This window comes from Diadema setosum, chromosome 5 (genome assembly GCF_964275005.1).
Source record: "Diadema setosum chromosome 5, eeDiaSeto1, whole genome shotgun sequence".
NCBI lineage: Eukaryota > Metazoa > Echinodermata > Echinoidea > Diadematoida > Diadematidae > Diadema > Diadema setosum.
Genome location: NC_092689.1, coordinates 24,167,183 through 24,191,653, shown reverse-complemented (window position 1 = coordinate 24,191,653; position 24,471 = coordinate 24,167,183). Strand labels below are relative to the sequence as shown.

The 24,471-nt window shown below is 36.9% G+C and overlaps 1 protein-coding gene across 1 annotated transcript in view; it reads left to right on the top strand.

Moving 5' to 3' along the window:
* The window catches only part of LOC140228641 (actin-related protein 6-like), a 68,082-nt gene extending 43,989 nt beyond the window's left edge, over window positions 1-24,093 (top strand). The window contains exons 4-9 of the mRNA XM_072308890.1: window positions 1,631-1,766; window positions 2,857-3,012; window positions 3,648-3,762; window positions 5,466-5,589; window positions 22,670-22,808; window positions 23,392-24,093. Coding sequence (XP_072164991.1) covers window positions 1,631-1,766; window positions 2,857-3,012; window positions 3,648-3,762; window positions 5,466-5,589; window positions 22,670-22,808; window positions 23,392-23,521 — 800 coding nt within the window. The 3' untranslated portion in view covers window positions 23,522-24,093. The remainder of the gene's footprint in view (window positions 1-1,630; window positions 1,767-2,856; window positions 3,013-3,647; window positions 3,763-5,465; window positions 5,590-22,669; window positions 22,809-23,391) is intronic.
* The last annotated feature ends 378 nt before the right edge of the window (window positions 24,094-24,471 follow it).

Here is a 24,471-nt window from a genome sequence, read left to right as displayed (position 1 = left end):
TTAGTTTAACTCTAGGGTGCAAGTATGGGCAAATTTCAAAGAGTATATCGCAGGTTTAAAACCATTTCAAGTAGTGTGAGTTCACTGTGTGTTATGAGTTGCACATGAGCTGCACCAAGTCAGCAACATTTTTTAACATGTTTACAAATTTGGGAATGGCTCTTGACTTAGAACACAAGTGCAGGAAAGTTATTCATAGTTGCGCCAGTTTGTGCTGAGAAAAGTGGTGAGTTGTCCAGATTTGAATAAAGAGCTCTTCATGAGTCTTTGCACGTGTTGCTAAAATTCAGCTTGCTCTCACTCTCCACAACTCGCTACTTTAACTCCGTATTAAGTTGGAGCCAGTTGGAATGTGAGATGTGAATGCTATCTCTACACTACAGATGTATCAAGAAGCTATCAATGTTGTATTACCGGTATGAAAATTTAACAGCAAGATGAATTGAAATTAGTTTGTACTGATTACATACACACTGAACAAACAGGGGTAAAAGCAGAAAAATATTATGTCAGTTCTATTGTATAGCAAAAATAATATACCTTAATTGAATGTGAATAATCCTGTTATTTTGTTGTGTGGTAAATTTTGCACATTTTACACAGTATGATACTAGTTTGGAGTTAAGAAATTAAGAAAAATATGTACATGTATGGTAGCTCAATTTCTTTTCCATGTGAACATTTGCTGTTTCTTGTAATTAAATCATTAGAATTAAAACAGGCAAAATATCTCCACCTCAAATGAGCATGAAAAGTTATCCATGCAGTGAATTGAATTTTCTACTTACACATTACACATGCATGCTTTTTCAATTTCTAGATGTCAAATATTATAAGCACTTTATTTGAATATGGTGCATTCAACTGTACGATATGAACATAGAATTAAATGTAGAAGATTGTCAGTTTCTGTCGTGACGTGTGAGTTTGAAGTAACCTGATTGTGCCATCTTACGTTTGTACCTCGTAGTTTAGACAGTGTGTTCCCACGAATGCATATTGTAATAGAATAAGAGAAGAAGAAAAAAAAAACTCCTCCCTTAGCTTTCCCAAAATGAGGGAAGGAGGAGTTCACAAAGTGTTGTACATACCTTATTACTGAACCTGGCATTCTATGGCCCGAATTCTTAAAGATGGAATTATTATACGAATTTATTACTCCTCTTATGCAAATCAGGCCCTCGTGACGTAAAATGACGTGATTCATTCCCCGGAATCTATTCTCAAAGGTGGAATAACTTATTCCCTGGAATAACTATTCCGTAGAATAGTTATTCCAGCTTTGAGAGTTTGGGCCTATGGGTTTAGTGGTTCTCTATTCTCTCTGTGTTTTCAGAGCATTTTACACACTGGGCAAGACAAATTTATAACAGGTTAAAAAATACAGTATGGTACATTGCTCTCTTGTCATAGTCTTCTGAGGAGCTGATAGAACTGATTTGTCAGTCAGTTGCAAGAAATGTTGCACATTATGTGTTTTTTTTTTTCTTCTCTTATTCTATTGCAATATGCATTCGTGGGAACACATTGACTAAACTATGTGAAATAATGTGAGAGTGGATGATAAAGGTGAATTCATTATTTATTGAGTGACAAAGTATGGTATAAATGTATGTTTTGTCATTCCCAGCTGGAACTCTCAGTGCACACAATCGTAAATCTGAACATCCAGATCATCGCTGCTGTATGATTGTAGACAGTGGTTACTCCTTCACTCATGTAGCGCCCTATTACAACAGCCAGAAAGTTGCTGAAGCTATTTTCAGGTGAGCTAATATTGGTCTTGTTCATCTCGTACATGTTACATTTATTTAGATACATTTACAGAGTTCAGGTGTGAGTTTCTTCAATTTGTCTCCCTCTACAAGAAGAAGAAACTCACACCTGAACCTTCACTCCTCCGAATAATATCTTGCTCTCCATTACCGAATTATACTGTTTGTTGTTGGTGTAAAACCTATTAAGTATTATCACTGAATTTGTGTTACTTCTTTAAAGGTAGGGAATCCCATTTGCATGCCTTAAATGAAGAGTTGTATAAATACAGTGGTATGTTGAAGAGAGTATCATTTAAGAAACTCCCATAAAGTATTGAAAGTGGAAGGTAACATTTATTACATTTTCATTGACCGTTAGATTTTGAATTGAATTTTTTTCGGGGCTCACCGTAAATTCCAGCACATTACTAGGCTACCTTTGCAGACCCATGCACTGCATGTGTGTCCATCATGTATATTTTGTGAAGAAAGTTCATCAAAACTTACAAACATTTCTATATACATTCTTGCCACACACTCTATATATTATTACATCAGCTCTTATACTTATAGATCTGTGTTTATAGATTTAAAAAAAAAAAGAATACGGAAGACTGCAACAAAAAGGCTTAAGTGTGGCTGACACACAGAACTACTGATTAGTTGAGTTTTGTGCATTATTCAAATTGTAGATAACTGTTGACTTCCAAATTTCTCAGCAGTGGCCTAAACAAGTCCCCTGAGGTTCATATTTAATGTTTTGCTGCATTTTGGGAGGTCTGTAAAAGGTCTCCCCTACCTTTAATATCATTAGGCATTTCATGAGCGGGTTAAAAATCACTTGATTCTTTCACCCAGTACCTGGTCGCTGTCTGCCTTTCTGGCCGTGTCATTTTAATGCTATAGCTGTTTGTATGAGCCCTTCTCAGAGACCCTTGATACACTTTTATCTAGTTAGTGCCACATACATGACACATGACACATCTGGGCAGTACTTCCATTATCATGTCTCCTATGTACATTTGTTGGCATTATTTTCTATGATAGACAATGTATTATACTCATTGCCATCTCCATTTTGCTTCTTCCTTTGCCATAGGTTGAATGTTGGTGGAAAACTCTTAACAAATCACCTGAAAGAGATAATCTCATACCGACAACTGCATGTGATGGATGAGACCTATGTCATGAACCAGGTCAAAGAAGATGTCTGCTATGTGTCTTCTCAGTTCTACAAGGACATGGACATTGCAAAGTAAGTGTCTTTTTTATGGTTAGTTGTGAGACAGAATGTACATGTATGTTGTCTCTTTGTCTAGTTTTAGAAGATTTTCCAGATCAGTATGTTTATATGTTTGTCACATATTACAGCACTCTGTGCAATTGATTTATGTTGTACCTTCCTAGCATTAATTATGCAATCTCCCTTCTAAAGATATCTCTTATTTTGCATTCCACAATTTAAAAATACTTTTACAAATATTGTCATGGGATTTTGAGAAAGGAGAAGGCCTTGACATTAGAGATGGACTCCAGTCAATGTGCTAGATTTACAAGCATCATAGATAATTTCCATAATTTGTTTTTGTTTTAATACTCCTTGAAAACAAAGGATCAAGAGCAATGATGTACTGAAAACATGATATATTCACGGCATGAAAATTTCGAGAATTGGAGCCAACGGCCTTTCTCGCAGCAAGAAATTTTCGTGAATTGCCACTGGCATCCAATGCATATTGTATAGGCAAGAACTTTCACGTGCATTTTAATTTCTCGAATGTTGGCGCTCACGAAATTCGCGAAATTAAAATGCACGCAAACATTCCTCGTTTTACAGTATGTGGTATGATTCAGCAAGTTTGTTGGGATTGTATATTTACTCATGATCAGGTTAAAAGGAAAAGAGAACATCGTGTGCAGAGATTATGTCCTACCTGATTTCCAGGACATCAAGAGAGGCTATGTGAAAGAGGAAGCATTTGGCAAACAGAAACCAAATGAACAGGTAAGGACTAATGTTTGGTAAAGGGTGTGTACAGTTCTGGTCGAGGTGAGGATTTAGCTTTTTAACGTTTTTCAAGATATTCAGAAACCACTCTATGGGATGTCAAAGAGCATGCAATTCTAAGAGGTATCAAAAGTTTATTTGATGAAAATCGGTTTTGAAATGGCTGAGATATTCAAAAACAACGTGAAACAAAGAGATCCTAATAAAAAGGCGTGGCCTGTCGCCTTTTATCATTATCACTTTTTTGGATATCTCAGCCATTTGAAAACCAATTTTCATCAAATAAATGCTGAATCCTTCTTAAGATTACATGCTCTTTCATATTTCATAAGAGGTTTCTCATGATCTCACTTAGGAATGTTCAAAACATGAATCCCCACCTCAACCAGTACTGTACAGTCCCTTTAAGCATGCCACTAGACAGTGCTACCACACATGATTCAGGGGGCTGTTTCATGGATCGGGAGACATGACATGCTACCGACTAAGCCAAATCACTGCCCCAATATACATGTATAGTGATGTAGTGAAAATAAAGATAGAAAACAAAGTTTACAATTGACCATAAAAAATATTTAAAAAAAAATCATTAAGATTTATTTTTTGTACGACATTGACAAAGCTCTTGATCTGACTGTCTTTAGAAGCCATTGAAAATGATATTTGCCATAACAGTGAGGAAGGTTTATGGAATGTGTACCTTATATTTCTGGGGAAAAAAAAAGCTTTTGTGAGCTATTGTGATCGTTCATCATTGGTCATGCTCTATGTGTCATGCATCATGCTTTGTGCATGAACTTTTTTACATTTTCGGCTTCTCCTTGAAAACCCCATAATGGATTTTCACCAAACTTGGCAGGTAGATAGGTGATAGGATCTCAATTTCTTTATGTGAGCACCATGCTCCTTCCACAGGGGCCTCCAAGCCCCTTAATTCAGGCATAAAAAATAAACAAAAAGTAGAAATGTTGCTGTGGTGACTAGTATGCTACCCCTATATCGCATGATTCTCGAAATATGTCTAGACAGTTTCACATAATTGACAAAACATTTAAATGATATATTTGTTTCAAATTTGTTAAGTGCTTACTTTCCTTGAACTAGGTTTCATTTGAAAGGAAAGTTAAATTGTTAAAGTAAGAGAGCAAGTATACAGGAATTTTGTCATTTTCACATGACCTTTTACTGTTGCCCTTTGACCCAATAATAGCACACAATTCTTTAATCATTTACTAGTAATATCATTTTTTGTTTAACTCTATTTGGACCTAAAATATGAGAACAAATTGTAACATTTTAAAATTTTCACATGACCTTTGACACCATGCCCCCCCCCCCCCAATTCCCAAGAGAATCTTTGTCAGGCAAAACATGCATAATATTACCAGTACTTAGTTTCATGAAGATACTTTCCACCATTTCCGAGGTATGGAGAAAAAAGTGAAATTTAAGCATGTTTGTTTGACCTTTGACTCCATGACCCAAAACTTTCCCTAGAGAATCCATGTTAACACTGTGTTTCAAGAAAAAGTCAGTTATACCAAGTGTTCAGGCATGACTCACAACTAGAATATTATACAACTTACCTTCCCTGTACAATCACGAAACTAGTGTTTTCTTGTTTACAATTTTCATTTTGACAGGGAAATTTATTGAAGGTCCAATTTCTGTTTTTAAGTTTTTAACTTCTTCCCTCTTAGATTGTGCGCATGAATAATGAACGTTTTGCTGTGCCTGAGATCCTCTTCCATCCATCAGACATCAGCATACAGGAGATGGGGATCAGTGAATCCATAGTGCATTCTATCAACTCCACCCCAGAAGGTGAGATTACAAAGTAGCAGATGGTGTCTTGTGAGATAAGCATGGGAGTGACAGTTCTAGGGAAGATGAAATGAATGTCTAACTTGTGGCCAGGGGGTACGTTTGAGGGCTCTCCTAAAGCAAACTGTACCGTACCATACCCTGCGCCAGAGGAGCGCTCGAACGCTTCTAAAGTGTACCGTACCATACCGTACCGAGCCAAAAGTGGACCACTTCCCGATGTGCTTCAAAAGTGTACCAAAAGTTCGCTGTAAAGCATGCCGGTATCATGCGCATATGTCACAATGCAAAGACATCATTCTCTTTGTTCGGGACAGCTGTAAGTAGTTCACACGCCAGGTGAATGACATTCTTGCTACAAAAATGTGTGACCTTTTCTAAAAATGACTCATGAGGTACGCTTTCTCGACAGAGCGCTTGAACGCTCCATATCTGGCACAGTTCAGTACGGTACGCATTGGTTCAGTTTGCTTTGTTTCGCTTTAGAGTGCTCGAACGCACCCTAAGTTCTTGTTACACGCAAATGTAACACAAACAAATCAACATTTCTCCTGAAGATGGGTGGTTTTAGCAATCCAGGCAAAAATAATTTAGGTTTAGGGAATATTTGTGTGTTTTTAAAGCAAGAATCACACACATAAGCTGCATTCACACGTACAAAATAGCAGGTTACCGAGCGTGCTCGGGAACTCAAGTTTTTTTGCAACCGTTCTGACACTCCAAATTAATGGGTTACCGATCACGCTCAGAAAATCTAGTTTTTTGCAACCGTTCACACGTACAGAGAAATAACCTGCTAATTGCCAATCGAGATAACTGCCCTACTTGCAAATTGGGTCACTCAGCGCACATCACTACCTGTGCTTGTCTTTCCCCATTGTTTTTGTGCATCACAAGTGGTGCGGTTCACGCACTGTTATTGTGGTCGGCAAAAGAGTTTAAGGACCTCTTCGTGGAGCCCTCGCTGTTGTGATGTGTGCATTGAATGATGGGATATAAAAACTCAAGTTTCTACACCCAACTGTTCACACGTCCCGGCGGGGCAGATGAGAATGCTAAATTAGATATAAGAGCAAGGTTTTTGGGGTTTAGCATCGCGCAGCTGTATCATGCTAATTTTGGGGGTTTTTTGTGTCCACACATGCAAAAAACTTCAGTTTGCTAGCGGGTTACAAAACTCGAGTTTTGTAACCCACTATTTTGTGTACATGTGAATCCACCTATAGATTTGACATGTAGCATGTACATAACAAACAAATAGAGAACTATTTGCGAGATAGGAGAATCCAGTTAGATGAGGTCTTTTGTCTGGCAAATGTACCTCACTATATCCGAACCCCTGTCATATTGGCACATATGGAGTACTCGTAAATGAACACTGTGTGAACATGTTCTGCTATGATAGGGTAACGTACATAGTACAATGTGCTATTGACAAACAGGAAACAAAGGAATGTGACAGAAAAGTGCTAAAGCCCCTATTACACTTTCATGGATCGCTTCACGGATCACCGTGGTATTCCGGGGTGCAACATCACAATTTTCCTCTCAATGTTGGTGTGGATACGATCCCAACTGGGTGTCTATGTACACTGACAAGTATTGCGTGTACACAGACAGACAAGGTAGCAACGCGGACCACACTGGAAATGTATATGGAGCTTACATGAACATCAAGGAAGAGCATGGTGGTAACTGGGTCCCTTCCCGGTCCTTGCACAGATATCCCTGAAACATTTGTAGGTCACTTGTGCTTGAAGGTGCTCATTTAATAATGCATCCTTCTCAGGCAACATGCCTTCAGAGGTCAGTATGGCAAGCACAGCAGAAAATCTACAGCACATATACTTCTGCTTGTCAGCACCATAGAGATAAAACACTCTGTTGCAGAAACTCTCATTTTGCAGCAACATCAAAGCATAAACAAAACGAAACAAACCCAAAACTAAAACCAAAAAACTGGAAAACATTGAGGAAATGGAGTGTTTGGGTCAACAGCTTGGCTTCGTAGGTGATCACTTTATGGATAGTATGTAATTGATAAGATGATGGCTTTATGAGGAAGCAGTATGGATGATCCTGGAATGACGATCCATGATGATCCATGTTGCGATCCGTGAAAGTGTACAAGGGGCTTTAGAGTATTCTCTTGGGGAAAAAATGTCTGCCTTTCTCAACACTTGCTATTAAAGTGTTTTAGATTTGGCATTTAACTTGTCACAGATGAAACCTGCTTTTCTTCGCACATGTTAATGAATCCTCAGTTCGTCTACTCATCATCTGTACATTGCCTCAATCACACCATACAAAATACTGTACGAGCTGAAATTTTCGCGAATTTCGCGAATCGCCTTTGAACCGCGAAAATAACAACGCGCAAATAGTTGCGTTCAGTTAGACCGTCGCAACCGCGAAATTAACAACACGCTCAAATGTCCTCCAAGTAGCAATTCGCGAAAATATCTGTACGCGAAAATTCAGCTCGTACAGTAGTGCTGTAGAGACAAAGTACAGGGTAATGGTAATTAAAGTGAAAGGGAGCAGATCAAACAGTCACAGAAAACAAAAATCACACACTGCTCTTTAAAGACAGACCTATTAATGCAAAATTTCCCACAAGTGTATAACACTGTTGGCAATTGTTACATCTCATACTCATGAATCACTTTTCTGAGTTTCTGATTCAGCAATGTGACCAAAGTTCCAATCAACAAATACAAAATATACTAGTACTGGATGTGCTGGAAAGTGCCCCATTCTTATCCCTCAAACAATAGTGCCAAGTAAAGGGCTATCCAAAGTCCCTCATACTTTCACAAACAGTAACATCTCTCAAACAGTTGATGGGCCCACATTGTTTATTAAAGGCAATCAAAGCTCAGATAATATGGGGCACACATGTAACTGGCATTTGTCACAGGGGTAGTGACTGCAAGCACACAGCGATAATGCTGTGAAGTATAGAGTCCTCTTATTCCACCATAGTGTGCTGGTTTTGACATGGCATGTTTCGGAATCAGATTTTTTCCTTGTTATATCAGCCCTAATCCCTCTTTCTTTCTTTCTTCCTTTTTTTTTTTTTGCCCAAAATTTTACTCTCTGTAAAAGAAACTTCAAATTCCAAAAGGTTAATACAGAAAGGTGCAAAAGTGAAAAACAAAAAATCCATGGATTTGCATTTATCTGGACATGTCAGTTATAGACCGAAGCTGTTATGATAGGTTCCTATGTGTATTTGATAGTTTGTTGAACCCATTGAGTTCAGCTCACTGTCTTTTTTTTTTCCCTGCTAGTTCTTGTCTTCCCACATCTAAAATAAAGCTTTCCTTAGTCAAACCCAACAGGTATTTACTTCAGGTTGTTTTCATGGAAGAAAATGTCAAAATTATTCTGAACTAAATTTACATTATTTAATCTACCCAACCTCAAATCCTAATAATAGCTTTCTTATCAATAATTTCTTTCAACTAGTTGTGAATTTGAAGAAACTGAATATTTGCATTGTAATTGCTGCCAACACAGATGATATATATTGTAAAACTGATCGTGAGCAATGCATATTTTCTTAAACCAAATATTTTCTTTCTCAAAATATAGTGTCTGAGTCAGGTAGTAACTTTGATGGTACAGCGGACTCCCGTTATAACAAAGTCCTTGGGACCGTCAGTTTTCTTTCGTTATACTGTAAAAGTGGTTTCTTTCGCGTACAGATACTTTCGCGGTTTCCATCGGTGCCGACTTTTCCGCTTGTGTTTAAATTCACGGTCGGCAAAATCTGTGAATTCACAGTTGGCAAAAACTGTTTTATTTTGCACATGAAAACCCAAACTATAATCCAATTATTCTTTTATTTATTAAATAGAAATTAAAATTAAATGCAGGCTTACCTGAAATCCCATTTTCGTGTACTTTATAACATGCTTGTGTGTGTGTCGACCATCAATACACTCAATGCGCAGAATCTTCGTGTGTGCATGTGCGCAATAGCGTTGTAACAAGCGGTGAGTTCATAATACACTCAATGCACAGAATCTTTGTGTGTGCATGTGCGCAGTTGCGTTGTAACAAGTGGCGGGTTCATAACATTACCTCGCGTGGTTAATTTCGCGTGACTTTTCAAAACATTTTCATGTGATGTTAAATTCGCGGTTCAACCTCAAAGCGCGAAAAGCGCGGAAATAAAACCACCGCGAAAGAAATAGTACAGTCTACTATGTCGAAATATTGAGTCCCGTGAGATTTTCGTGCCAAAATTGATTTTTTTAGCTAACTTGGTCAATTTGAAGGTGCTGAATCCAAAAAAAATTGCATCCATTTTTTCCGACTACGTCTTCAGTCGCCATTTTGAATTTCAAAATGGCCGCCATAGCAAACTGTATTTTGAGCCAATTCTCATAATGTGAGCATCATAGAAGGTTCAGATTTGATGCAAAAAGCATGTTTGTGATGTCAGACATTCTGATACACCATTTTCTGATATTGTTGATACCTTTGATACAATTTTTAGGCAGCCATCTTGAAATTCAAAATGGCCGCCATAGCTAAATATATTTTTACCCATATCTCATGTTGTAAGCATTGTGTGGAGTATAAATTTGAGGCAAATAGCATGCCTATGATGTCAGTCATGCGAATATATTCTTTTATTTAATGGTGGATCATTTTCCTTAGCGGCCATCTTGAATTTCAAAATGGCTACCATAGCAAATGTAATTGGACCAGTATCTCATATCGTATGCATTGTGTAAGGTTCTAATTTGGGACAGAGAGCATGCGTATGTTGTTAGACATTCTGAAACATCTTTTTCTGAAATGATGGTTCATTTTGATATTAAAGGTGGCCATCTCGAAATTCAAAATGGCCGCCATACCAGAATGTATATTTTGACCCATATCTCACGTTGTACGCAATACAGACAGTTCACATTTCGGGCATAAACCGGGCTCATGATGTTGAACATTCAGATGCACTTTTCCCCTCCCTAAAATTGCAGATCACTTTCAAGATTGCCTTCTTAAAATTGAAAATGGCTGCTTTTCATCTTATATTTATCTCTGGTTACAAGCAACTTTAAGACATATCAATGTTTATGGTGGCGTACAGTGTACATTCTTTAAAACACACACACACATAGGGCCTATACATTCTGTAATAATGAATTATTTGTATTGGTCGCCACTCTTGAAATTCGAGGTGTATTTCGACCATATTGGGTGCTGTACGATCTTTAAACTGCAAACCCAAGCATGGTAAAACACTCATGTATTAAAGTCAATCACTTCATTGAATATTCCGTAAGCGGAAGTGTTTCGTGTCCTGTAGGTACACTGTTGTGTTGAAATGCAAAAGGGCTGCCATCTGAAACATTCCTTTAAAAGCATAGCGTTTGGGTAAAATTTGTGAATGGGCAATCATGTGATTTTGATGTTAAAAACAAATGACTTTCAAAAAAAAAAAACCCTCTTAATTGTGTCTGAGTGACTAAATAATGCCCCATTTAGACGATTTGGTTGTAAGAACTTACAATATCAGCCCTATATACTCTAATAATTCGTGGGATAGTCACTTAGATAATGAAATGTTTTCTAGGCTCATTCCCTGCACGTGTTTTTAAAGAAACAGCACTCTAAAGCTATACACAGGGGAGAATTAGTTGTAAATTCTTCAAGAAATAATGACTTTTGCATTTCTTGCTGTTGAGCATGATAATGAATTCTGTGGCTACCGTTGGTGTAGGAAGCTCGAAGCATTTTATAATAATTGAAAAATTTATGCATACCCTCTGGAAATATCTACAATCTAATATATCATATTTATATGTATTAGAGGCACAAATTAGGTTGTGAGAGTTTACGAGGTTATAAGTTCTCTATTGTTTCAAGTCTCTACGAAGGTAAAGCGGGAAATTGTCCTGGTTGAAGTCATCCACGCCAAACTTCTTGAAGGCACGGACTGTGTCATAGCACATTCTGCATGATTCAAGGTTTAGATACTTCTTGGTCCATCTGCTCTTGGAGACATCCTCAAATTTTCAACTTCAGCCAGCACCATGAAAGGCATGAAAAAGCAGACCTTTAGTTGTTCCTGTTTTTTCGCAACAAATTGCAGAGCATAATCTCTCAAAATTGTCAATATTGTGAGGTACCTTTATCATTTCCTTTTCCAGTGATGGAGCAGACAACATGCGATGCAGTAAGTGAAGAAAACCTACAAGATCCATCAGGATAATTGAAATGTTAGAGTCTACGTAATAATTATATAATATTGACTGGCCTCGAGGGAGATACCAGAAAGTATTGCCCAAACTGAAAGAATATTGCCCGAGTCGAAGACGAGGGCAATATTCTTTCAGTGCGGGCAATATTTATCTGGTATCTCCCTCAAGGCCAGTCAATATCATAATTATTACCTATCCCCTAGGTAAATTAACCCTATCTCTGTCACGGGCCGATTAAATCGGCCCAAAAACTGCAATAGAAATGCTTCGGCCGATATTATCCGCCCTATTTTGATTGACAGATTACTTCAAAGGCTATGACACTACCACTCTATAAACTCATTTGTGATTGGCTGACAGTGTAAGGAAACGATTTCCAGCCTGAGAAAAGCTTCCCCACCTTTAACCAATCAGGAAAGCTTTCTCAAAGTCCAAGAAATTGTGGTGGCCCCGCCCATGTTCATTTGCATTCAGACTGCAATGTATTGTGTACAGTTTTGCCATGTGTGGAGAACTTACACGAATCTGTATATGTGGGGCTGTAATAGAGATCGCCGCGAGCGATGAAAAGATCGTACATGTGGGTCAATTTTCATCTATTTTATCTAAGTCAAAATAGTAAAACATGAAGTGAAAACATTCAGATTAGGGATTTCAACATCTCTGAATTCTGTGAAGGGGTATAGTTTCAGTAATATCGGCCTCATAAATGATCTGAAGAATAGTTGAACACTGCACATTCGGTGCAGCAGTTGCAACTGTTTACTCGGCACTAACAGCAGTGCAATGGGTCTCTAGTTAGCCGGGGCCAGCGGGGCAGGTGTAAGGAGCAAAAGGGTTACAGTAGCTTCCTGCTGGCGGCCTGAAGCTGTACAGTCTTGATGTTGGGGTATGTTTGACTGTTTATTATTATTACATGATGAAACCGTCACTATGCGAAACTTCAGTTCAATGCAGGTGTATCATAAAGAAAATGACTGCTGTGATAGTTAATTCTGTTCAATAAGGAAAGTGCAGAAAGTCGTAGACTAGCATATGATGATCAACTGGAATGCATGGACACTCCAACATCAATATTTTCAATAACATTTTTTATCCATAGATTATCTTATCATTATGGCATTATCATAGGACAAGATTAATATAAATTTGAAAGAAAAAAGCACAATTCAATTTATATTTTCAGCTTGACAAGATACAAAAACGCTTTGTCTACTTTCAGGCCAACATCACTTACAAAATCAGAAATTACCACGGTACCAGTACACAAAATGTGTGAAATCTAGGTTGTAATTGCCACAGACTTTTGTTCATAAAATGAAAAGTACTGATGCTATTGATGAAAAAATCATACCATCTGAAAGCTGAATAAATTCTCTACAACATCTATGAGACCTTTTTGTGATGCAAGCTCATGTTGTGTGGAAAAATGAGGTGGTAACATGTGGAAATAAGTCTGCATTGATAATTATGTCACATAAGAGGGCGTCCTACTTAAAACTGAAGTGCGCCCTCACTCAGATTATTATGGAAAATGAAAGTTTAGACCATAAGCTTTCAAATGATGTATAACATGACACATTAATATCAATAATAATAATCAGAAATGGCCATCAACAATCTTGTGTCTGTGCACTGCAAAATGTCTGAGCAGTCTGACTACAGCGTATGTGACAGATATAGGGTTAAGAAAATATGTGAATACAGCTATACACTATGATATAGATCAAGCCACATTTGACTACCTGTAGATCATCACCAGCATGTCGAATAATGGAAAAATTGTTCATCAATGTATATCATTCAACTCCAACTTCAAAGATACATATGTAGTTGTAACAGGCAAACTTCAAACATCTGAACGCTTTTACACTTTATTTTTGCTTCTGTTTCAATTTGGAGAGTTGTAATAACTAATGGTCACTGTGCAAGTTAGTCATTGTTTGACGCATCGTGCTGCTGGAACTAGTGGAAGTGGTCGACCTTGTATGAGTTGATTTATCGGCGTTCTTCTGCGGTGCGTGTAATCGACACGCAGCGACGTCCTTGAATGTTTTCTCTTCGTGGTCGAATCATGACGCAAATCTCTCGTTTGAAGAGGCTACACCCCAGTAAATAATGCCAGTGCATATCTTGGCAATCAATGACTTAAAGTCAAAGATATAAAACACCTGTTTCTTGACCCTGGCCTAATCTCATCATCAGTCATCGCCACAGCGCCACAGGAGGGGGGGGGGGGGCACCGCGAGAGGAGGAGATTGTTTTGGTTCTGTCATGGGCCATGTAGCTCCATGGTGCGTGTGTGTGTGTACGTGTGTGTGTGTGTGAGTGTAGACATTCAGCGTATGCAGACAGAGCATGCCTGTACTGTAGTGACCGGAACTATTGTCATTCCATTTTGCTCTCACCTTCTCCCTCCCCCATCTCTCCCCCCTCTCCCTCCCTCTCTCCCCTCGCTCTCCCTCTCTCTCTCTCTCTCTCTCTCCCTCTCTCTCTCTTTCTCAATGATCCAGTCAGCAGGCTGATTGTAACCAGGGAGGTAGTCTCACCTCCCCGTTGTAACTCACTGCCAAATAGCACATTGTCAGCACCGGCAAACTGGCAATGCTCTCCTTCTTATTCCTGTATTTTCGTTATTTACGGGTCGATTTTTTTCGTTCGAAATGTAAAATGGATGACCATAGAATTTCTCAATAGAATATAAAATTGAAAACTTTAGAAAGGATAGAGAAAATTGAGTTCACTTTGAATGGTCTGCCACAGGCAGATATCCTTATCATGCTCTTACGTAATACGACAGCTGCTGGAGTCATCAAACCCTGGCTTGGCCTCCAGGTTTGTCATGCCTGAGCAGAAAGTTTATTTGCAATGGACAAGTACTTCGACTCCCAACTCCCAAACGACAAATATACGCACCCCACTTTGGGTAACTGGGGTTGGGGACTCGCCTCAAACGAGGGATTGACGGCATGGTTACATGAGGTGGGAAGAGAAGGAGTGGAATCTCTCTTCCCACCTCCCTGTTTTACAGTGCACTCCCGTTATAACGAACACGCGGTTATAACAAAATTCTGGTTATAACGAAGTAAAAATTTTGGCTGCAATGTCATCCACTCTATGTATTTCTATCGTTTATTTGTTCGGTTATAACAAAATTCCGATATGACGAAAGAATAACTGCCGGTCCCGAGGATTTCGTTATAACGGGATCCCACTGTATATGTAAAACCCCGAATGCTCGTAATATGCTCTAATATCGCCCGCTGAACTCCCGACCCTGCAAAATAACAACAGTAATTGCCTCGCAAAACTACCTCGTATAGGTAGTAATCATCAATATCTCTGATTTTCCCGTTGCTCTAATACATACAATGGAATGAGGCTATCTGTTGTGAGTGATGGGTGACAGTAACTCCCATGGCATCTTTGATGAACTCTTGCTTTTGTTTTTGTTTTCATGATGTGGTCTCTGTGTCAGATGGAATTGACTGCTCAGTATTTCAACTTTCAGGCTGATTATTTGGCTTAGTTTTGTGAGTTTCTAAGGCATGGGTGGGAAAAAATGAACCATTAATCGTGAGAATGAGGAGAAGGCCATGAGACAATGAGATGAAGAGTGATTGTGGAATTACTTAGAACTTATACCTTTCAATATTGTATCGTTTAGCAATGACTGGATAATGACAGGTTTATATAGGCTGTAGAATCATTGGAAATGTTATGAAGAATTGGTGATCCCTTAAGCTTAATGACTTTGGATCCAATCTTACATGGTGTATTTTTTTTTTTTTTTTTTTTTTTTTTGCACGAGCTGAATTTGTGGCCTTTCTGACAATATTCCAGAGATTAATATATTCTAATTCTCTCAGATACAAAAGTACAGAACATCAAAACTGCCCTTTTCATCTCTTTCTAGAGTATCTCCCTTGAATGTTTCTGATACCTGACTGCCAAATACCACATTAATCAGTTTCAATGCAGTGACAATTTCTTACATTACCCTCGTGTGATGATCTTCCAAGTTGTGGAGGAATTCTGATGGATGCAAGCGCCACAGAACTGAGCTATCGTTACTCCTTTGTAGTTTTAGAATCATTGGTTGTACAGCAGTAAGCATCTTCGAAGTCTTGATAATTGAAGATGACCCAATCAAGGGCAATCAGGAAAAAGCATACTTAATATTCCTTCTTCATTCTGTGTTATTCCAGAAATACACCTAGCAAACCTAAGTGTTTCAGTTTATGGCCAACAAACAAGCTTGTCAATGGAATGCCTGGTAGGGTGACCATGTTATAGCATTTCTTGCCATTGCGAGACTTCTCCTTGTTTGTCTTCATTCTCTTGAGGCAGCATCAAGTTTTTGAAGATCACCTTTAATTGCATCAATGCTTTTGTACAAAACATTCATTGACTGGGATTAAATATAATCATTAACGAGGTTCCATAACGCAAAATAACGTGTTGCCTGAGAGGTAAAAATGAATTGTTTTTTTGCGAACCGCATACCCGCATGGCTATATGGGATGTAAAGCTAACACCCTTGCCCACACTATCGGACAGCGGTATGCCCCCTCCCCCCACGCAGTTTTTGCCCCTCAGCATCTCTTGATGACGTAATTAGAACCTCATCCTTACATTTTGAATTGAGAGATGGCTGTCATTCTGCTCGAACTGGAAATAAATTCAGTCTAACTAGGACAATTTTGGTCCATTCATCTGAGGTGCTTACCACAGTATTATAATTATGTTTTCTATGGCGGCCATCTTGAATTTCAACATGATGGCCTATCTAATGATCCACAATTAGGAAACAGCTGTACTCTGGACCGTTGAACACCACAAGCAAGTGCATTCCTGAAAATTTGATGTTTCTACAATGCTCACTTTATGAGATATGGGTAAAAATACAGCTTGCTATGGCAGCCATTTTGAAATTGAAAATGGCAGCCTACAAATTGTATCAAAACAATCCACAATATCAGACAAAGATTTATCAGAGTGTCTGACATCACACTCATGCATTTTGCACCGAATATTAGGCTTCTACAATGCTCACTTTATGAAATATGGGTCAAAATACAGTCTGCTAGGGCGGCCATTTTGAAATTCAAAATGGCGGCTGAAGACGTGGTCAGAAAAAATGGAACCAAAGTTTTTTGGATTCAGCACCCCCAAATTGACAAAGTTAGCGAAAAAAATCAATTTTGGCACGAAAATCTCACGGGATTACATAGTAGCCTCTACTAAAACCACTTTTACAGTATCGAAACTTCGTTATAACAGAACAAATAAAAATAGACATATCTAGAGTGGACAATTTTGCGGCATGAATTTTTACTTCATTGTAAACGGAATTCCGTTATATCCGTGTTCGTAGTAACGGGAGTGCACTGTATTGTATTTAATTTTTCAAATATATGTTGGGCATGATGTCTCTTGTAGTCATAAACAACAGAGCAGCAGTGTTAAAGCCTAAAAATAGTTCTTTGCCAGCAGACCTGTTGATTATTGCTTTACAATGTGTGAAATGATGCTGTAAGAACACACTTTCAGTTGGGTAACAATGAAAACGTGAAATAGCCAAAAGGGTTCATTGGAAGTCCACAATATCAGAGCTTACCCCATTGTGGTTACTACTTAATTTTTCAAAATCTATCATCGCCAATGGACAAATTGGGCCACAGCGATGTACATCGATCTTCCGCGCAGAGTGAAATGCATGCACCTTGTTGGGCAATTCAATTGCAAGGGCATAATTAATCAACATGTTATGTTCTACCTTCACACAATGCTGAACGCAGGTTAAGGGGGAAGGCTCTTCTGGAATAAAACTTGTGTACAACGATCACAATTATTCTGCTCTTTTGATCTCAAAACACTCCAACACAACTCATCATCCCAGCATATGGCATCAGCCTGATAAGTTTCTTCATAGACCCTTTCGATTTATTGGAAGTAAATTCCAAGTGATTGAAGATGAATTTTGAGTCCTTCCAATAACTATATTTAGGTGTGAAATTAAGAAAGCTGAAGTGAATTTTCCTGATGCACTGTAGGTGGGATGATGTTGGTGGAATATGGATTCAACAGCTGTATAGACCTGGGTCCAATGTCTGTATAAATGATAAAATAGTAATTCAGGCAGTGTGATTAGCAAGATAATTACACACTTGTTTTAATCCCCAACTCTCCTACATAGATTTAAATGCCTCCCACAGGTTTTCACAAATGAAATGTGAATCACTTTCAGGCACAACAATTTTTGTTTGTTTTTTTGTTTTGTTTGTTTGTTTGTGTGTTTGCTTGATTGTGTGTTTGTTTTTTGTATGTTTTTATGGTGGTGGGGATGGGAGTTGCATGCTAAATCCTGGTATATACCAGTTTATATTTCTACTTCACCTTCAGATGTATTTGTTAGTGATACAACTGTACAATAATCTTGGATGTAAATATTCATACATGTAGATTTAAGAAGGAACACAGGTGGGATTCAAAATACACAAACCCCAGAATGTCTGAGGCATGCTTGGCTCTCTCAAAGTTAGGTTTGAGGAGGGTTAGGGCCAATTTTTTGTTGTATGCAGAATAGTATTAGAATTTCTGGAGACTGAACCCAGGAACTCTTGAACCTGTAACAATAACACATAACTACATGTACATGTATGCTGTACCCATGTGTGTTGCTGTCTTAATCACTCAACTATGTTACATTGCATTTTGTTTTATGGATGTTTGATAAAAACAATTGTACATGACATCACAATTCAGACATGTAATTGTGTATCATAAAATTCTGACCAGATGGACACAAGAATGAATATGTTCGAATTATGTGCATGCACATACAACTTTTTGACAATCACAAGGAGTTTTGTTACATTTTGAAGGTAACAACAGTCATTTCAGAAGAAGCAATCTGCATTTTGTGAAGTTTGTATGCACCAGACAGTAACATTCTCCTGTAACATTGTAGAATTGATGATGAATTGTAAATGCCACAATAGAACTACAAAATGTTATGGTTTCAGTGTAACATTGAACAGTATAAAATGTCAGCAATGACAAATTAGAGTGGGCAAGAGCAATGAATGTATGTAGACTACAGTGCACTCCTGTTATAATGAACATGATTATAACAAAGTTCTTGTTACAACAAGGTAAAGATTCAGGTCCAAAAATTATCATAGGATCTTAATATCCTTGTATACAGTGCACTTCCGTTATAACGAAATGCTCGGGACCGGCAGTTTTCTTTCGTTATAACGAAATTTCGTTATAACCGAACAAATACAATATATATAATTTCTCTCCCACAGTACACCTTGGTTGGTAATGCTCGACAGGGAAAAAGAGGAGGAGGAGCTGGAATTTTTATTCAAAACAATATTAGATTGAAAAGAAGAACAGATTTAGATATATGCAATGATGTCGCTGAAAGTATTTTTGTTGAAGTATATGATAAGAAAAAAAATTATATTGTTGGAGTGATGTACAAACCTCCTCAGCAGACAGTCGAAAATTTTGTAGAAAATATCCAAGCTTCTTTAAATACTATATTAAATGAGAGGAAAGAAAATATTATAATGGGAGATTTTAATGTGGATTTAATGAAAATGAATATTTGTCAGTATGTGAATGATTTTATAGATAATTTCACTTCGTATTCATATTTACCTCAAATATTCAAACCAACTAGAATAACTTCTCATTCAGCTACTTATATTGGATAACATATTTTATAATTATTCTGAAAAAATAGAAAAGAGTGGAATAATTCTAACTAATGTCAGTGATCATCTGACACCATTTATTTTGATTAACTCTAAGGCAGTTATGAATGATTTTGATGCAGAATATAAAAAGAGAGAAATAGATGATGGAAAAATGCATACATTTTGTTAAAGGGGAAGGCTAGTAACTGATCAGTGGGAATCAGTGGAAATGCTGGGAGATGATTGTTCCAATCCTTATGGGATTCATTCAAGAGTTCATTGTATATCTATTGTTGTGTGAAAATGATTTGCCTCAGAATGGTCTCATATTCAAGTAATGTGCAGTTTAATGCTTCCAGGTTAGCGTCCCTGGTCAGTGACGGGGCATTAATCTGCACATTACTTGAATATGAGACCGTTCTGAAGCAAATCATTTTCACACAACAATAAATATACAATGAACTCTTGAATGAATCCCATAAGGATTTGAACAATCATCTCCCAGCATTTCCACTGATTCCCACTGATCAGTTACTAGCCTTCCCCTTTAAAAATTACACGCAGTTGATTGGACATTTTTATATGATTACATGATTTTTACATGATGTAAATGAGAAATATAGCCGGTTTATAGACATTTATTCTGAATTGTATAATGAATGTTTTCCTGAAATAGAGGTTAGGCAAAGAAAACATATGCATAGAAAGCCATGGTTAACTGCAGAAATAAAATAAAAAATTGTGTAAACGAAAATATGTTTTGTTTAAGAAATATTTAAAAAACCCAACAGATAGTAGAAGGAAAGTGTATAAACAATATAGAAATAAAGTTAATAATATGATAAGAACTGCAAAACGAAATTATTATGTTAAATTCAAACATGCTATGAATGATGCAAAAACCACTTGGACAGTTATAAATGAGATATTTAGTAAGAAAAAAGAGAAAACATCAATAAATGAAATTGAGTTTGATGGTAAGTTAATCACAAATAAAAAAGATATATGTGTTTAATGATTTTTTTAGTAAAATTAGAAAAGAAATTCATGATAATGCACAGTTAAGCATATCTGAAAATGATTCTTTTAAAAAATATATGTGTGGAAAGGTCAATGATTCCTTATTTTTTAGTCTTATAATAGCTTCAGATGTTTTAAATGTAGTTTTGAAATCAGATGTAAATAAATCAGCAGGGTATGATGGATTTAACACAAAAGTAGTAAAAACTTCTATTGATGCAATTGTGTCACCTTTGTGCAATATTTTTAATGCGTCTGTTGAATAAGGTATTTTTCCAAGTGCATTGAAGTTCGCCAAAGTGATACCAGTTTTTAATAATGGTAATAAAATGTCCGTAAATAATTGCAGATCTGTTTCTATTTTATCAATATTTAGTAAAATATTAGAAAAATAGTTTGTAAAAAAATGATCTGTTTTATACAAAAACATGACATTTTATATTGGAGACAGTTTGGTTTTAGAAAAGGGTGCAGTACATCACATGCAATAATTGATTTATTAGATAAACTTGCCAAAGCTTTTGAAGATAAAGCAATAGTGGTGTAGTTGGAGTGTTTTTAGATTTATCGAAAGCTTTTGATTGTATAGATCATTCAGTTTTATTTGATAATCTTAGTTTTAATGGTTTAGGGGGTATAGCAATGAAATGGTTACACTACAGAGTTATCTATCTAAGTGACGTGAGAGAAAGCAATTTGTTTGTATAGCCAATGTTAATTCACATTTGAGAGATATTCCAGTTGGTGTGCCACAAGGATCAAATCTTGGACTACTATTATTTTTAATGTATATTAATGATTTGCAATATGTAAGTGAAATTTTATCTGTAATTTTATTTGCTGATGACACCAGCCTGTTTTTACCTGGAAAAGATGTTGAAACGATTAATCAGCTTGTTAATGCTGAAATGGAAAAAGTGCAATCATGGTTTTTAGCCTGCAAATTACAGATAAATTATACAAAGACAAATTATATGATTTTTAAATCTCGAAATGTAAATGTTGATATGAATTCAATCAATATTATGATTAATAATGTTGAGATTAAGAGAGTCAAATGTATTAAATTTTTGGGTGTTATTATTGATGAATGCTTAAGTTGGAAAGATCAAATTAATCATATTTCTTTTAAAATATCAAAAGTAATTGGAGTACTGCATAATTTGAAGCATATATTGCCATTGAAAATTTTAATGAATATATATAATAGTATGATTTTATCACATTTATCATATTGTAATATTGTATGGGGTAATTGCGCAATGTATTTAACGCAGAAACTTTTTAAACTCCAAAAACTAGCAATATGTACAATAACTAAAACACATTATTTGGCACACACTAAAGAGTTATTCTTAAAGTTGCAATTATTGGATATTTATAGTATCAATGAATTTCAGATTGCTTCTTTTATGTATTCCTTCATCAGTTATTACCTTATGCTTTTAATGATTATTTCATTTATAATTTTTATGTGATGTATGTTACTAGAAATTCCCATAAAATGTATATTTCTTTTTATAGATATAAATTCTCGAGAACATTGATTTCTTATAAGGGTCCTGTACTTTGGAATGATATGTTAGATAAGTTTAAACAGTGTTCCACTTTAAGTAATTTTAAAAGGAAGTATACATTTTATTTATTACAGAAAGAATGATATGCAATATATTATGAGGTATCTTTATATACATGTAAGTTTAATTGATGGCCTGTTGTTTGTTCATGTATTGTTTGTTATTGTTGTAGCTCATTAGCTTGTTTGTATTTTTCTTCCTGAGTTTATGTTTGTAAATCTTGTCAGTGCTTCTTATTCTTGCCATGTTCTTTACTGTCTTTCTTATTGTCTCCATTTATGTTCTGTAACTTAAGAAACACAATTTTTAAAATGCAAATTTGTATGATGCAGTCCATCAAGGGTTTGACCTTTGACAGGCCAGTGGCCTTTTGTCATTCCCACACATCTGCTGCAGTTCTTACTGTTTGTGTGTCTGGAATGCACTGTAGGTACCATGTTAAGTGTCACATGAAGAAACAGTACAACCTGATCTTCCAACCGCATGCCTCTGTAGTTTAACAAATCATTCAAAATAATATTTGCTCTTTTTTTATGTTGGCTTTCTGTTTAAGAGATGCGTCCTCATCTCTACCAGAACATTGTACTGACTGGGGGAAACTGCCTCTTCCCTGGCTTCAGGGAGAGAGTGGAGAGTGATGTCAGGTCTCTAGCACCGGTAGAATACAAGGTCCAAGTCACACTGCCAAAGAGGTGAAAGCTTAAACTTTTATTTTTGATGTGGTCTTACTTCTTCTGTTAATTCCTGTGGGCTTCACTCTCCTATTCACTCTGTCAGTCATTTTAAACTTAGATCCTCTTCTGTCTTTTCATGTTCTCTGTCCTTCTATCTCTCCATACTTGTTTCTGTGAAGTATTTTGTTAGCCTGTCTGTAATGCTTTTCAGCTGTTGTGTGGCAGAAATTGTACTGTACCTCTTCTTAACAAAACACCTTTTCAGTTCTGAACAGAATGGACAATATTATGTACATAAAGACACATATCAGTGTGTTATTTCTACCTGTATGTATATATGTATGGGAAGGAGGGAAAGATAATGGCATAATCCATAGAGTTCTCTTGAATTTATCAAGAAAATCCCCCCTTTTTTTAAGATGTCAGGTTTGATAGGCATTGTGAATATTGCTAGCATAAAAAGAGATGATTCATTGAAGATTGATTACATAAAACAGAAAGGTGGCAGAGAGAAATTTTGTGCCCATATTTACATGAAGCCACTGTATCACTCTTTTTAATCATGTGTTTTCTTTCTAATGCTGACATGTTAAACTTTCAGTCCAGTGACGTATGCATGGGAAGGAGGAAAGATCATGACAGAGTCCAAAGAGTTTGCCAAGCTGATTGTAACAAAGAAGCAGTATGATGAGGAAGGACAGAACATTTGTTTCGATAAGTTTGATGTATGATGACCTGCTGCAACCAACACCTAGACACATGTGGCTTCCCTTCTACCAGCCATACTTGTGTGCCAAGGACCAGCGTCATAGGACATGCCTGTTGCCTTTTAGTACCAGGTAGCTCCTCCTGCACCAGGTTTTACAGGCTGGAATTCACGAAGGCAGTTGGAAATCTGAACACAGTTCATCTTTATCCAAAGTACTGTGCATGCTAAAGTGTATGTAGTACAGAGTGCTGACATAATGTCAACAGAAGAAACTATTACCACTATTCAATGGTACAGTGTATCAGTAGACAAGTCCTGGTAAGTTTCCCTCATGTAACTTTATGTCACAGCTCTTGTACTTGCATATACAGTCAACCTCGCCTAAAGTTGAATCCTATTAAAGGGACTGGAGAAATTCCTTCAGCTTACATGAATTTGGACGTATTTTGTATGCTTAAGTTATAAACACATGTCTATCCATCCCAGTAGAATTTTCTTTCAACTTTGGCGAGGTATGGTGTGTAAGATGATGGCTTTTAGAGAGCTCCTCTGTTGAAAAGTTGATCACTCACTTGGTGGACTCCAAGGACAATTCATGTACATTGCATGAACCAAAATAATCAGAATTTGACATGTTAACTGTGACCGTCTTACCTCTACAGGCATCAAAGTACCTTCTAGATAGAAAAACCAGTTGGCTAACTGGCACTGGTACCAGTTGATTCCAGTTAAGGCAACTGGTTTCAATATGGAAAATGGGACCTGGAATCAACTGGTATCAACTGGTATTCATCCAAATGGAATCAACTGGTACCAGTTGGAATCAACTGGTATCAACTGGAATCAACTAGGATCCAGTTGACAAAATTAATTTAGTGTTGAATTATTTGATGTATGGGTTCATACCAGAACATGTGTATATGTCACAACATTGTTAATAGCTACCCTATCATAATCCTACAGCTGGACTTA